General features: G+C 38.0%; 2 protein-coding genes across 2 annotated transcripts in view; one reads left to right on the forward strand and one right to left on the reverse strand.

The window, feature by feature from the left end:
* Positions 1 to 9,214, forward strand: part of pgm5 (phosphoglucomutase 5) — a 28,193-nt gene extending 18,979 nt beyond the window's left edge. Inside the window, exons 10-11 of the mRNA XM_037680343.1 lie at positions 6,526 to 6,663; positions 8,699 to 9,214. Coding sequence (XP_037536271.1) covers positions 6,526 to 6,663; positions 8,699 to 8,788 — 228 coding nt within the window. The 3' untranslated portion in view covers positions 8,789 to 9,214. The remainder of the gene's footprint in view (positions 1 to 6,525; positions 6,664 to 8,698) is intronic.
* A 4,460-nt stretch (positions 9,215 to 13,674) lies between these two features.
* LOC119413048 (transmembrane protein 252-like) lies at positions 13,675 to 14,391 on the reverse strand. The gene is made up of 2 exons (XM_037680060.1): positions 14,129 to 14,391; positions 13,675 to 13,924 (listed from the first exon to the last, which is right to left on the reverse strand). The coding sequence occupies exons 1-2, from the start codon at positions 14,389 to 14,391 to the stop codon at positions 13,675 to 13,677; spliced, it is 513 nt and encodes a 170-aa protein (XP_037535988.1).
* Between the last annotated feature and the right edge of the window lie 2,339 nt (positions 14,392 to 16,730).

Here is a 16,730-nt window from a genome sequence, read left to right on the forward strand (position 1 = left end):
ATATATATATATATAAATCTCTCACACTGTGTCCTTACAGGCACGGTTTAAGGCATTAAAGAAATCTACCACAGCAAGCAATGTCGGTAGACACAATACATATGCATGGATGACAAGACGGTGAGATTTGTCCACAAACACTTTCAGATAGTCTCCATAGTCCTGAAAAGATGTTACAGTGTCTCTCAGCTGGTACAACACTGATAAGCATTCACAGAAGTTCTCGGGGGGGTGGGGGTGGTGCAGGAGTGGACAGAGCAGAGCTTCTTCATTTACATATCCACCAGGAGCCATTTGAGATAAGTTGGCCTATCCACCAAGGCCAAGCGGGGAGGTCAGATTCAGATAAACAACAATTGTTTTGGGCAGGCAGACTCTGATTTCTGTCTGCCTTCAGTTCTGCTGGTACTCTCGACGGCAAATCCAAACAGCCAGATTTGTGGACTTTCCGCCGGTCCGTGCTTGTTAGCCTTCTCCAAGGTCGAATCTGTCATGCCGGCGAGTTCCAGGAACCGCAAGTGGCCTGCGATTTTCAGAAATGGCGTTCAGCTTGCGGTTGATTTCACCAAGCATATGAGTCTGAGCGCTCAAAGCACAAATTAATCCTTCATGTAAGGCTGGCAGCTTCACCATGGCCGAAACTGCTGCTGACGTCTTCCTAGTTTATCGATATTCTAGGTATTTTCCAATTCCAAAAAGCAGAAACCCTGTTATAATAAATTCAATAATGTACACATCTTCTACGTCCTCCATGAACAGTACAGACAGGCACATCGTCTTCCACTGCCCCCAGGAATCCATGACATTCCCAGCTGTGTGCGTCCATTCAGGGCATGAGGGCTCTCCAGCACCCTGTCTCTTGGTCAACATTTTTTTTTTTTTATCAATTGTGTTGAGAGACCAGCTGACTAGATTCATAACAATAATTTATGATTCGGAAGATGTGTAAAGAGAAGCTCTGATACACAGAACAAAGAGCAAAAGCAGGAGGAAGTCAGGAGAGGGAAGAAAAATGTCTGTCTTTGTAGAGGGCAAGTGAGAAAAAAAGATGCTATATGATGCTAAACATCTGTTTTATTATTATTTGATATATATATATATATAATAGTAATAAAAATAGCAAATAATGAAATAATAAAACAAATATAAATAAAATAAATAGCTAATTTGAGAAGCAAATTGTTGAGCTAATGTTGGTAGTGTTGCTTCCCAAATGAGCTATTTTTATTTATTTATTTTTGACATGGACATGAAAGATGCATTTTAAGAAATAGCTACAAAATTCTCAAATCAACATTTAGCGTTAAGTTACAACAATAAAGTTCACAAAGTTATTGTTTTTTGGAAATCAATAAGCTGCATTGCAAGAATGAAGTGTGAGGCTAAATGTAAATTAGTTCTGGTCTGTTCTGTTTTCTGCTGGCTCATTCTCAGGTTTTTGTGAAAACCTCTAGCGTCTTTAGATGGTTACAAAGCACACTGATGGTGTGATGCACCAGTTGATGCAATGACATTTGGTTTTTAGTGAAAAAGTTACATTATAAACAACTTCTAGAGAAAAATTTTGGAGCGGTAAAGAAGTGATGGATTAAGTAATGAGATGTTTATCTTTAGGACTTCAGTTTATTTCCTTTCTGATTCCTATCAGATGTTGATGTCTTTCCCAGATTCTGTGCCGCTTAGTGTTTAACTGAGTTAAGGTACCAAAAATGGTTAAGTTTAAGCACTGCATTGTTTAGTTAGGTGTAACCTAATGACTAAAGCATGTAGTTGACAAAGTAGAATTCAGAGTTAGTCTGGGCCTGTCAGTTCACACTAATTCATCCAAATTATGGAAATGTTTAAATAAACATATGTCATTATTTGATTTAGTATAGTTTTTAAGAACAATATTTCAGGTTTAGCATCCACAAAACTTGAGATTCAAGCCAAAAGTGAAGTCTGCTTAACTGCAACAGTATGACACCTGTTTATACTGTTCTCTTAATAGTGATAGTTCATAATTATTGTTACCTTTTCTTTTACAAAAAGGGAAGACAAAGAGTAGAAGATTTAATGTGTTGGCGTAAAATACTGTTAATATTGGAAGCTTTAAATGACGTTTTAGGTATTAATCAACCAATTAAGCTTTATATTAAATTAAATTAAATAAATTGCATTTCCTGAGAAAATGTAGTGTGAATGCTTATTGCAGAATAACTTGCTGAAAAAAAAAGCTGTAATTAGCTAAAATAACATGCTGAAATCTAGCTGAACCTGAAGAACAAGCCTAAATTAACAGAAGAAAACAGAAAGAACATGTTTTCCCAAGTAGGTTGAAAGAAACAGAAACGAGCACAAAAAATAAGAAATTAGCAACAACAACAACAAAAAAAAAGCTGAAATCAGCACAAGATAGTTGAAAAGTAGCTGAAAAGACAGAAAGAAGCTTAAACTATCAGAAGGACCAGAAATAACTGAAACAAGCTAAAAAAATTTTTTAAAGTGGAATTAACTGAAAAAGCTCAAATGAGCATAAAACAGCTAAATAATAGCTTAAATAGCAGAAAAAGCTGAAACTAGCAGATAAAAGCTGAAAGGAGCATGATAAGCTAAAATTAGCATAAAGAAGTTAATTAGGCTCAAAGTAGCAGAAATTACCAAGAAAAACTTGATTTTATCTGAAAACTGCTGAAATTAGGCAAAAAATATGCTAAAAAGGTAGCTGAAAGGTATAACAAGCTTAAATTAGCATAAGAAATCAGAAGGAACACGTTTGCCCAATTCAGCTGAAAGAAGCAGAAATCAGCACAAAAAAGTGGAAATTATCTTTAAAAAGCTGAAATTTGCAACAACAACAATAAAAACAGCTGAAAAGTAGCTAAAAAGGCAGAAGCTTAGAAGGAAGTGGTAATAGCACAGTTTTTTTGCTCTGAAAAAAGTTTAAATGAGTGCAAAAAAGTTCAATTAGCTGAAAAGGCTAAAATTAGCATAAAAACAGCTAGCTGAAATAGCAGAAAAAACTCTAACTTGCTGAAATAAGCTGAATAATAAATAAGCATAACAAGCTGAAATTAGCAGAAAGAAGTTAGAAGAAGAACAAAAATGTTGTAATTAGCAGATAGAATCTGAAAGGAGCACTAAACAGCTGAGAAAACAGCTGAAAGTAGCTGAAAAAATGTTTACATTTGCACAAGGAAGCTGAAAGAAGCTGAACCAGAACAAAATGTTAAAGGAGCAGTAAAAGGTTGTAAACAGATCTAAAGATCTGAAGGATGTAAAATGAGCTCAATTCTATGAGGAAAAAAAAAACGTCATCAAAGGCTAAATATTTCAAAAAGCTAAAGTTGCACCGATACCAAAAGTCATAGCAGGATTCTCCTGAATCGTTTTGATAAATACAAAGTAATTTGTTGAAATAGCTTCAAAACTGCAGGATGAGAATCACACTGAAAAAAGTAGCATTATTTTGTATATTTAAATTTCTCATTTAAAAACCAGTTTTGAGCTCATTTTGGTTATGTAAACATGACGCTGACCCCACAGCAGCTGTAGCAACATCCAGCGTATGAAACAGAACTTTGACTCAACTACAAGTGACCCTAAAATCTGGTTCGCATCAGGTAAAGTCTGCTGCAAGGTGTCCCATCTTGATTTGCTCATTCTCTTTAAAAACACTCCAGACCACCTACTGAGAGGCTCCTTGTTTGGATGTCTTCATCTATCTTTCGATTCATATCATAAACACGTCCAAACAAACGGCAGGCACATATCCCTAGAAACACGGAGCGGTTGGGTCAGTGTAACCTTTCTGTCACCCTCCTTTCCTCCCACATGTTCTGTGAAGTTTACCCAGTTGGCCTTTCTGCTCTGCTCACAAATGTGTGAATTTATAGCTGCCATACTTTCTTAGTTTTGCCCGGACTAATGTCATGTAGTCTTCAGAGGATTTTACTATCATTTGCCTTAATTTTAAGTGACTAGTGGCTCTTCAACACTGACCTAACAAGTTTTTGTTTCGGGGTCTTGATTTGCAGGAGTATGTCAACTCACATACATGCACAGTCTCCCTGTGTGTTTTAGCATATTCATGGTTCCACTGGATTTGGCAGCAAAGTCCTCCCTCGGCTTCACTCTAAACATTATCAGAAACTTTGAATAGCTCTGGTTGCACTGATGAAAAATGCTCCACGGTGTCGCTTTGGCCGCAGCAGGTCTACAGCTAGTTAGTCAGCCTCCTCAAAATGGTAAATCCGCAGCAACCCAGTTGCCCCGCTGAATGTTTTCACAGCTCGCATTCCTCCCCGGACAGAATTATATCAGCTGTCATCTCACTTGCAGCCTCTCCATAGCAAGGCGGGGACAAGCTGGCGCTCAGAGACATTTATATTTAAATATAAACCCACAAGACAAAGCCTTGTGTTGTTTAACGGCAGCTTCACGGCTGTCTTTCGTAGCACTAAATTTATTTAGCTCTTTTGCACATCAGACAGACGTAGGCTGGATTTAAGCCTTCAAGTTTAAGAACTCTGTTTTTGTAAAGATTTGTGCTTATACAGTAAACGTCTCATTTAACACCTGCCTGTTTTGATTTGTCTACTTAAATAAAGCTAATCTCAGATGCCTTTATGTAATATGTAATAATTTTAGCCAATATTAGTTGCATCAAGTTAGCAAGCTGTCTTCCACGCAGGTTTATATTAACTCAAGTTTATGAAGCCATTCAAATGGGGTTCTTTGAACCTTGATTTTACAAGTTTTAGCTCAACAAAGACATTACAGCTGAGGATGCTCCACTTCCTCTTTGGGAAACCACACCCATTGATGCCATCGAAACAGTTCCTCCAATTTAACCCTGTGGTTTGATTCCACATATTAGTTTATTGGAACATTGTAAGTAGGTGCACAAACATATGACACTTCATTTAGAAATGTTTTCTACTCTTAGCTCTGCAGCAGAAGGTAGAACAAACATTGGTCAGGTCTCTGATAGCTGCTACTCTATTGTTAGAGATGAGCTGGCAGTTACACAGATAGCGAGACAGACAAGCGGACGTCTCTCATTGTCCCTGTCTCTTTTTAAACGTACGATCACGTCCTCTCAATAAAGAGAGTCAAAGGAAAGGTGGGAAATCTGAAGAGAACTTTCCTTTTAAACACGCAGTAAATTCAGAACACAGTTTTAGAGGTTAGCCTTTGTTAGACTTGTGTCCAATTTAAAGGCAATGACAATTTTTAAGACTTTTTCTCCTTAAAACATGCTGCTAGGTTGTACCCTGAGCTCTTCTTTTACTCTAATGGGATCGAATAAGTAGGCACTTGAATTTGAGTCACAAGTCATGAGATTTGTTTTTATTTCTTAAGTCAGAGTCAGAATCAAAGTTTCTTTATTTGTCATTCGCACCACATGTGGCACATGTGGTGGAACGAAATTATGTACACAGGGTCCCAGTTACATCCAACAATAAAATGTAAAGGAAAAACAGGAATAAGATCTAAGGTATGAACTAAGAAAAACATTAACTAAAAATATGCTAAGCACTAATAGCATAAAAAACAATATGCCGAACAGCAGCACGAACACGAGTCTTAAGTTACTGAGCAGGAGCTGTAGTCTTTTGCCTCATCATGAGCGCCTCATGGGCAGCTGTGACTGAGTCGTCCTCCAATGCAAGAGTTGGGGGTTTGATTCCACCAGCAGTCACATGCCAGTGTCCCTGGGCAAGACACTGAACCCCTCACTGCCTCTGATGTGTGTCCCATTGGTGTATGTATGTGATAAAGCTCTGATTATTCTTTGTAGAGATCTAGTAGAGTGCCATATGAATGAGTAAATGAGGCACAGATTGTAGTGTAAAGCACTTTGAGCATCTCGATAAGATAGAAAGGCTCTACATAAGTACAGTCCATTTACCATTAACACAACGATACTCTGTTTATGTTGGTATAAAACAAGAAATGAAGCTAGAAAAACAGCACTAATTTACTCATGTTTAAACTTGTACTTTATTATAAATAAGCCCAGATTTAAATCAGCTACTAGTTGTTTTAAATTGTTAAACAGTCGTTCTGAAATTATTTTGGAACCAGAGCTTAATAAATCATGTTATCATGGTTTTTAAGGTCTGTATGACCGCATGGCACCTTAGGCAATAGATGTTTCTACACCGTGTCATGTTTAACGAGGCTGAGTCAGGTCCTCTGGACGGTTCTTCCAGAGGACCTGACTCAGCCTCTTAGATTTATCTACCTGGATTACTGAGCATGCATCAGGACACTGTGCCATGAGGAACAATTCAGCTCAGACTTTACAAAACACACACTGATAGCGCCATCTGGTGCATGTTTGCTTTTACTACACATTTTAGTTCATGCATCTGTGTCGATTAAAGGTGTACCTGTACTGTAGTGCTAAAAAAAGATTCAACTCCTTTGAAAAATGAATTTATTTCCATTCAAATTCACATCACTTTGATTTCTGTGTCTCCAAACCTCTGAAAATGTTCAATCAATTAAAAAAATGGTGTTTCTTTGTTGTTGTTTTAGGGTTTAAAGATTGTCTTCACTGATGCGTCCCGTCTTGTGTTTCGGATGAGTGGGAGTGGTGGAGGGACGGGTGCCACCATACGCATTTACGCTGAAAGCTTTGAAAAGGACCCAGAGAGACACAGCAGAGAGACTCAGGTATGAACACTGTGTGATGGTGTGTTCATGGGCCTGCAGCTTTTTGTTTTTGTGTGATGTACATCTTCCCCTTCAAATTAAACGAATGTTTCACTACTTTTGGACAGTTTGCGTCTAACATAGAAACATGCTGCATTCCATCAGTCTGGCTGCTATTAAAGAAACATTTCCAGTAATTATTTTAAGTGAGACTATTTAGCAACAGTCTGTCTAAGTGACTGTTTACGATGTGCAGCTGTAAGTTAGATTGTTAAAGCTGTTGGACTTGGAGACTTTGGAAGGTTTGGGAACTCTGGTTATTTTGTGGTCATTGAATTTAGTTCTGGTTGCACTTTAAACACCATGGAGAGTTGTAAAGCTGAAGTGTGACTTCCCCGCCACGTTTAGGTCTTTATCTTGCCTCTAATCAATCAGTCTTTCACTATCATATGTATAAAATTAAAGGAAGATATTCACAATTACGCATATTTTTTTAGCCAGATTAGAGAGATCTTTATAAACACCATTTATAAACAGAAATATAGCGTTTATTATTCAGTTAGTGGAGGAACAAGTCCTCTAAAGACATTTTCACATCACTGTGACATTTAAACATATGTGAATCCTATGAAAAAATAACCAGACATTAAAGAAAATGTACTAATTTGCAAATAAACTGTAACATCAAGTATGACATACAATTGACTGACAGACTAACTGAGAGAGGTGATGAACAGATAAATCCTAGATTTGGATTTATTGAGTTTAGAAGCAAAAGATAGCATTTGATTTCAACATTTGGATCACCGTGACATCTGAAACCAGGAACTGAATTATTCACTGCTTTTTCTTTGTACAACAGTGGAAACACTTTGGTTTAATCGTTAATATTAGCACTATCTGTTGTATTCACCAAAATACAACTTCAGAATAAAACAGAAACTTGTGTAGGAAATGTATGCTCTAAAACTTGTATTAAATACAGTTAAGTTGGCCATTAAGATTTTTTTTAAAGAGTATTTGATATTTGCTGAGAGAAATTACCGTACTTGCCGCCGTACACGTCACACTGCCGTATAAGTTGCATCAGTCCAAATTCAAGGGATTCAAGGTTCTTTATTGTCATTCACATCACGTGGTACATGAGGTGGAACGAAACTATGTACACAGGGTTCCAGTTACATCCAACAAAAATACAAATGTGTCTAACAAAGTGGGAAAAAAAAACATAAATAAGTTGCTTCGCTTTTTAAGTCGCATCTATTACACGTCACCACTGACAACCTGGAAATGTGGGCCGGTGTTGTGCCAAAAATAGATTGGCTGCCAAATGGCAGCCGCTGGAGCGTGCACGGGAGGACTTTAACAAGAATTTAACAATATTAATACTTAAAAACAGTTATTTGTTTGCTCGACATTATAGCAAACGTGTCTAATTCTAACTTTTCTTTAATAAATGCACTTTGACGGTCAAATCAGCTGCATTTCAAAAGCCGATTTGCGGAAGCAGGAGCGCGCAGAGGGACAACTCACTGTGCATTTCTTCGAAATTTAACCAAACACTTATTTGTTTGCTCGAAATTATAGCAAAGGTGATGAAGGGGGCTTTGTATGGCAAGACAAATGTCTCATTAATAGCCACTTTTACCTATTAATAAGGCACTCGGCTTGCCAAATTAGACGAGGGCCCTCTAGTGGCTGAAAATAGTAGTGTTCAATATTTTCCATGTCAGAATGAATGAAATCATCAGATCTCAGGCAAAAATTGAATTATAAATATGGAAGAAAAAAAAAACAAATATATCACTTCACTGTATAAGTCGCAGGCATGCTAATTTATGCAAAACAAATCTGCGACTTATATAGTGACAAATACAGTAAGTGTTTTTAGGGGGGGGTCATTTAGGTTAAAGCTGATGACTAAACTTGGTGCACGGGATCTGATGTTTTTTTTTCTGTAAAGTCCACACTTCTTCCACCAACTCACAATACCTCCAAAGCCCCGCTGTCATCTTTGATTAAAATATTTAGTGGTCCGTGTTTGTTCTTTCTGCAGGTGGTGCTGGGTCCTCTCATCGCCATCGCCCTGAAGATCTCAAACATTCATGAGAGGACGGGGCGGCGTGGTCCGAATGTCATCACATGAGCCAGCAGGGAGACACACAAACACACACACATTCACAAACAAAATATGCATCTACCTGCTTACACTGATAAACCCCTGTTCAAATTATTCTCTCTTGAGCTTATCTGCCATCCCTGTGGCTTCAGCCTGGTTTTACACTTTCCTTTTTTTTTTTAAACAAGCTGAGATGTGTTTTGCTTGGGTTTGCTTGGGTCCACTCATTTCTGTTCACTGCTATGAAAAATTAAAATAAAAATTACCATGAGTAGAAGAAAAATGTGTAAACAATAAACACAAATGTGCAGACAGAATATTAGTGTTTGTAGCTTGCTTTAATCAATGAAGGGATTCAAATAACAGTGCAGTAATCACTTCATGTTAGTTTAGTTAGTTTTCCATCCCAATCGGTTTTAATCGTTTCATTCATACACACAATGATCCTCACACGCCTGCAGGACAAAGCTATGGTACTTTATAGTCATGGTATAAAAAATCCTCTTCAATTCTGGGGTTTTATGTATAAGGACATAATAAAAACTGTCTGGTCTTTACCAGGTTCAAAAATTTTCTGAACAAATCTAACATTAAGTGAGTAAAAACATCATTAAATAATTAATTAATTGTAAAAAAACAAAAACAAAAAAAAAACATCTAGGAATGGGAAATGAGATTAATCTGCACCCCTAGGAATCAATGCACTCAAATCTCCTTGATTAACTGATCATCTCAGGGAAGTGGCAGAAGTTAGAGAAGGCGGGCCTGTGATTGGAAGGTCGCCGGTTCGACTCCCTGGACCAACAGCATCAAAATGTGGGTGGAAAAGGTGAAGTACCCATACCTGCCTCTACCCTCATTTGCCCCACTCTGGGCCCTTGAGCAAGACCCTTAACCTCCACCATCTGCTCCCAAACAGATCTCTTTTAGAAATGAGTCCTCGTGACTCGATGAGACTACTTGCATAAATTAAAGTTAAATAAATTAAATCTCCATGTGACCTCCTCTAGGAAAGCAGGGGTTTTGGGAGTTTGCTGGTTTGAAACAGACAGACGTGTCAAGAGGCAAAGAAGCAATTGTTGCTTTCTGTCAATCTAGGAAAAGTTAAAGGTCATTTTCAAACATCAAAGACCATCATTCTGCAGTGAACACAAATATTCACTTAAATATTAATAAGAATATTCAAGACATCTGTCAACCTTCCCATGAAATAATGCTCCAGCCACTTCAAGCCAAGGCCAGACCATGTAACGCTCAGAACAACTTCAAAAATTATCACAATAAAAACAAAACAAAGATTTTTGACTCTAGGCCTCAGTTAGAAGATTTAAGGTCATGACAGTACAATTAGACAAAGGCGGAATGAACGCAGCTTGTTGTGAAAGGTTGCTAGGAGAAGAACAGAACATGGCAGTGTTTCATCTAAATGAACCTCAAGACTTCAGGAGCAACGTCCTTTGGACAGACGAGACCAAAGAAAAGAGGTTTGGCTGTAATGCAAAGAAACGTTTAGTGAAAACCAGACACAGCGTATCAGCACAAACACCTCATACCAACTGTCAGGCACGGTGGTGGTGGCTGATGATTTGGGAACCTTGCAGTGAATACGTCAACCACGAACTCCTCTGTAGACCAAAGGATTCTTGAGTCATATGTGAGGCCATGTGTCCGACAGCTGAAGCTCGACTTAAACGGGGTCATGACTCTGGACGATGACCCCGAACACAACAACAAATAAACCTTAAAATAGCTGTTCAAAAGAATCAGGCTGTTGCAATAATCCAGTCAATAGTCTCAACCTGACTAAAATCTTTTTGCAAACAAACTTCACTGAACTGAAACAACATTGTAAAACAGAATGGGCCATAATTCATCCTCAACGGCAAGAGACTGATAAAGCCAGAAATAACTTCAAGTTATCATCAGTGCTAAAAGTGGCTTTACAAGCTGTTCAAGCTTCATGTACTTAGATTCTCACACCATTTTCTTCTGTTTTGGCTGTTTTTGTTTAATAAATATTATCATGGTGGAATCTGTTGTGCGTGTTTTGTAAACTCAATGTTAGGTTGAAATTGTTTTAGAAACTTGTAAACATCAGACCAGTTTTTATTGACTTCCATTGAGTAAAAAGCCTAGAATTGAAAGAGGGGGACAATCTTTTCCCCTCATCTGAACGTTTAAAGTGCATTTAAGGACGTAAAATAACTAATAAATCCTTGGGAAATTTCCAAAAGGACTTTGGACACATTGGATGTTTTTTTTTCTTTGTATAATCATGTTTGAAAATATTTTATTCTATTTTTATTGTTCAAATAAACAATTGTTTTTGCGTGCAGTGCTTCTCTTCTTCGGTCAAATTGGACTAAACGCAAATAAATGAAAACAAATCAAAGATAAATAATGCATGGGGCGCTTTTGGCATTTTAGGATTTTATTAAAAAAAAAACTCTTCATAAACAAGATGGATGAGTTGATGTCTCACCTCGGGTGGTGATTGAATCACGCTCATTTTTAAGCTGAGTGCAGGAAACACGTTAAAGTTGTTCTGTTGTGATAAGAAATTACGAGGTTTGATCTTTATACTGCACGAACGAGACGCACTGGACAGAACTCATAAACTCTGATTGCCGTCATTTTGAGTTAAGGATATGCCGGTGGATATCCGCAGGGATGTGTTCACTCAGCCAGACGGATGTTACGTGTCAGCTTTTAAGGCTATTGCCCTGTCCAGCTACATTTTATGATGTCAGGCGTTACAGCTGATCTTTGTCACCTTTGAATATTTTGCCTATAAGATATTTTAATGCTTACTGTAAGATGGGTAAAGAGCGCTAAAGTTGTGGGTAATTACAATAAAGAAATAAAGCACCAGCAAACCTAGACAAGTTAGCTTTAAAGAATAGTTAAGATTTTTGGAAGCATGTTTCTGTAAAAAAAAAAAAACTGTTACATCTTACTTGTTGTAAATGGCTCTTTAAACAATCTCAGTTTGGAGAAATAAAACTTAGTTCTGACCAGAGAATTAGGCTTAAAACTGCTCCAAGGAGCACATTTTTACTAAACAGGGCTTAGGATTGATTCCAACAACAATTTCAAATGTTTTAAAGCCATTAATTCAAATGATATTTTAATAAACTTTAAAATGGCACCAGTTTTGCAGAAAGCATTAACATAGAAATTTGTGGTTATTTGCAAGCATGAGTAATGGCTGCAGGAGCTAGCTATAGTAGTTTTGGTGCAGACTAGGCCACTTCCTGCTAGAACAGGGCTATTCAATAAACTGCTCAGGGGACCACAGTTACTGAAAGCCAGCAGCTCAGGGGCCGGACATCCAGCAATTAAAATCATTATGTAAATAGATTAAGTATTATAATGTTCTGTAACTTTTAATTTTGTTTTATTGCAATGAATCATAAATGCAATAAACAGAACCAAAACACAGAAGCCCCCCCAAAAATATTATTTTTTTTATGAACTCATTGGTGGGCCAGAATGAAGTCACCCATGGGCCGGAAGTGGCCCGCGGGCCACCAGTTGAATAGCCCTGTGCTAGAATATTATAAAATTTCTGCTTGAAATAACCATGCAATGTAAAACTGATGGTTGTGTAAAGATATATAAAATGGCACTCATAAAAACTGCTCTGAAAGTTTTGAAACAGGAAACGTTTTATTAGAGCAACGACTTTGCTTTGGTTTAGGCCAATCCTGTGTTCGCTGTTAGATTGTCAGTCTGCTCAGAAATCAAATATAGTTCTTTTAACATGTTCAAAGTGCTACCCACAACAGGTAAGATAGTGACTGTTTATGACATTTTTACAGAACCGCGCATAAGCCTTTCCCTTAAAACTGCAGTTAGTGAAACGCGCTGTAAGGTGTCTCCCTGCTCTGCTTTGGACCCAGATAAAAGGGTCTGCAGCTCCTGAACCACACTAGATACTGAGTTACGGAGGAGCAATAAGGGAGTAGATAAAATCTATGAGAAACTGCCTGAAGTTTTTTTTTTTCAGTCCTGGTAAGCAGTGAATGATGTCCTTGTGAATGTCTCTTGGTGTTACTAAACGCTGCAGTGCAGAGTCAGCTCAACCTTTGAGCCTTTTGGCCTGATGATGCTTTGCTTGACCACACGACATGAATCTAATACATTCATACACTTCATAAGCCTCCAAACCCATTTTTGAATCTATAATTTTCTTCTTCATTGACTCGCGATTTTCTATTTTGGCTCATAAGTTAATCGAGCCATTAATCATTTCTCGTTGCGCCAAAGCTACGTGTCACATCAAAGTCAATGTCTTTAATGTAACTCCATCAAGTACCGGTAGATAAAAAAAAAAGAAGATTTTGAGGCTTTTTTTTGCTCTACCCTCAGAATAGCTTTCAAACGGGTGAGTTTTGATTTTGTGGGATGTACTGTAGTTAGAAATCTTAGTCATTTTGATTTTTTTTTAAGAAAAAGTTTGGTTAAATGATTCAACTCATATTGTAGAACTTGCTTTAGGTGCTCATTGCTCTACAGTATATTGCAACTTTTAAAACTTGAAAGTTTTCTTTTATCTAAATGATATCAGACTGCTTGGTCAGGAGACTTACTTTGACAAACTTTGAATGTTTTAAATTGAGAGAAAAAAATTAAGGAACACAAACAGACACGGCACAGCATATACAGTAATAATGTTTGTCTTCTATAAAACTTCGACATGAAACTTTTAAAACATTCTTATTTACATTTGTAAACACATAGGCTTGACTTACAGCACAAAGTTCTTCCCAGTTGGCTGAATTAGACCTTTGAATCAAAAGTGCAGTTCAAACTTGCTCGAGAAATCAACAAACAAAACCGTTTGAGGACCTTCAACACGGTTCAGCTCTGCTGCTTCCCTGCAGTCATTTTTTTGGTCAGTAATCCTTCTCTTAGTTTGAGGACGAGACCTCACTCTGCTCACCTGCATCCGTCTGTTGACGTGGAGTCTGAAGCACCTGACTGTACCGAGGCGGATGCTCCCAGCTCCATGTGCAGTCTGGAGCCTCCGAACTGTCCTGGCTGTACAGAGGAGGAGCAGGACTCATGACCCCTCTGTCAGCTGAAACAAACCCTTCAAGCTGACGACCAGGACTAATGTGACTTTGCGACTCTTCATACGATGGAGGAAAACTGCTGGGCCTGATGGGGACAAAAAAATCCGCTTGAACTGGTTTTATAAGATTCAGATGAGACATTTCATTATAAGAACAAACGCTAACTTGTTTTTATCTTAGCAACAGATAAGTACTGCTTTTAAACTCGACAACAGCACAAATGTAATGGTAGTTCTTTGACAGAAACTTTTTTTTATTTTTAATTAATCATGCTCTTGAGTTGCTTTACCTTGCAACGGTGAAGATCTGAATGTGCCGCTCACGTCGTCTTCTCTGGTACATTTTGCTCCTCATGCTGTAGAGGTTCCAGAAGACCCCAGTGAGCATAGCCAGAAAGCCAAAGACAATCATGGCATAACTAGGAACAAGCTTCAAGTGAAAGCTGTGCTCGGTCTGCAGGGACAACAGGTAGGCCCCGATGCAAGTCAAAGCAAATCCTACAGCAGGTAGAAACATCCGAACGAAGGACAACAGCTGCTTCTTCACGTCCATGCTCACTGCTGCTTCTTGGAGGTCAAAGGTTGTTTTGCACATGGAGCTTTGCAGACCCGGTTTTCAGGTAAGATAGGACGACAGCATGAGATAAAATGCTGACCAGAACTGAGCTCTGAAAAACAAATGTGCAGGTGAGTGTGTAAGCCTGCAGACTTCTCAGTTCTCAGAGGGAAGTGACTGAGCTGATCCTGCCTTCTGGGTTGTATATTAACACTATAATGATCTGGGGTCACAAGAATGAGAACAATAATAGCTGTGGTGAAGCAGAAGCCGGGCCAGAAAAGATAACAGACTAATATTAACAAGCTTGGAACTTCAAAATAAAGAGCTTCATTGTGGTTTTAGAGTTGTAAATTTATTTATAGACTGAAAATTGTTGTGGTAACATTAGAAATATCTATGTGTCTTACCCTGACCCTTTCAAGTACAATCTTAATTTTTGTGCAAAGCTTTTGTTATTTTCAGGCTTCTGTAAAGTCTTGAAATATGAATAGCCATGACAAAATAAATAAATAAATAAATAAATAAATAAATAAATAAATAAATAAATAAATAAATAAATAAAAATCCCTGGTGTACAAAACAGATCATAGTTCACATGTATAACTTGTGACAATTAAACTTTGTTTAACAAGCTGCAAAATGCAGCAATAGTTCGTTAACATGCAATTTTTTTTTCTAAATAAACGTGTAAATAATTTCATGATGCACAGAAGGAAGGAAAATCTCCATGCTACTCAATTCTCCAAAAGTTTAAGATTAACAAGACTAAAGTGTGCAACGGTTCAACAAAAAGATGGTGAAACATTCCTGCTCTGGATGAGCCTTCTCTGAGTTCATGGAGCAACTGCACAGTTAGGTGCTTGTACTGAAATGAGCAAACAAATGAAAAGATTTCATAATAATTGTTTGCTTTTGTTGTAATAGTCATCATTTGAAGGTTTGCTCTTTAATAACGACTTGTTTTTTTCTAAATGTATCAGTCAGCCAAGCTACATGCAAAGCCCCAGCCGAGCCTGATCATCACAGAATTGTTTTAAGATGCTGCAGACACCAAGACTGTTTTACATTTGAAAATTAATGAACTTTTATGAGTTAAAGTCCTATTTGATTAATCTTATCCACATATGAAGCAGCGATTTAAATACTCATACATTATTTCAGAAAAATCCTTTTTAAACATGTGTTTTTCTACTTTTACATATTTATTTACTCTGATCACACAGGGTGCCGAGGGACTGGAGGAGGTGTGGTATTGCATGAGGAAATCTGGAGTAGCAAAAAGTATGTTAGACTGGTACAGGACATGTATGAGGACAGCAGGACAGTGGAGAGATGTGCTGTAGGAGTGACAAATAACAAAGGTGGAGTTGGGAGTGCATCAAGGATCAGCTCTGAGCCCCTTCTTGTTTGCTCTGGTGATGGACCGACTAACAGATGAGTTCAGGCAGGAATCCCCGTGAACGATGATGTTTGCAGATGACATTGTGATCTGTGATGAGAACAGGGAACAGGTGGAAGAGAACTGAAAGAGGTGGATGTATGCACTTGAAAGAAAATGAATGAAACTCAACTGTAGTAAGACAGAGTGTGAGAGTCTGTTTGTTTTGTGTTCTTTCTTTAGAATCTGATGTTTCCTGCCTTCCTCTGTGTTTATCATGTTGCCAGCTCCTACTTCACCTGTTCATAAATCCCAATCACCCCAGGTGTTCATCATTGTGTCTCATTAGTGTCCCTTTAAGTTTAGCATCTTTGTGCTTTCACCTTGTCCATGGATTGTGCTTCTCACAGCCGTTAGTGTTCTCCTGTACTCTGAATTTTTGTAAGTGTTTTGCTGCCACGTCAGCCATTGTTTTTTAAAAATAAATCAGAATAGTTTGTTTTACCTTCGAGTTTTCCCATGTCTGTCTGCACTTGGGGTTTAAGACCACTGCCAAACATGACAGAGTACATGTGTGAATGAGAGGGAGCCCAGTGGAACAGTGAGGCTACAAGGAGCAGAGGTCACAAAGATACAGGACTTCAGAGAGACCAGGCAGGATGGAGTGGATGGAGAAAAGTTTCTGGAGTGATTTGTGACAAAAGGGTGTCAGCAAAGATCAAAGGAAATGTTTACAAGACAGTGGTGTGACCCGCTATGTTGTATGGTCTGGAGACAGTGGCATGGACAAAAAGACAGAAGAAAGAACTGGAAGTGGCAGAAATGAAGATGTTGAGGTTCTCCTTAGGAGTTACAAGGATGGATATGATTAGGAATTAGATCATCAGAGGTACAGCACAGGTTGAACAACTGGGAGATAAAGTTAGAGAGACCAGACTGAGATGGTTTGGACATG

Source organism: Nematolebias whitei, chromosome 8, assembly GCF_014905685.2.
Source record: "Nematolebias whitei isolate Nwh7 chromosome 8, NemWhi1, whole genome shotgun sequence".
NCBI classification, from domain to species: domain Eukaryota; kingdom Metazoa; phylum Chordata; class Actinopteri; order Cyprinodontiformes; family Rivulidae; genus Nematolebias; species Nematolebias whitei.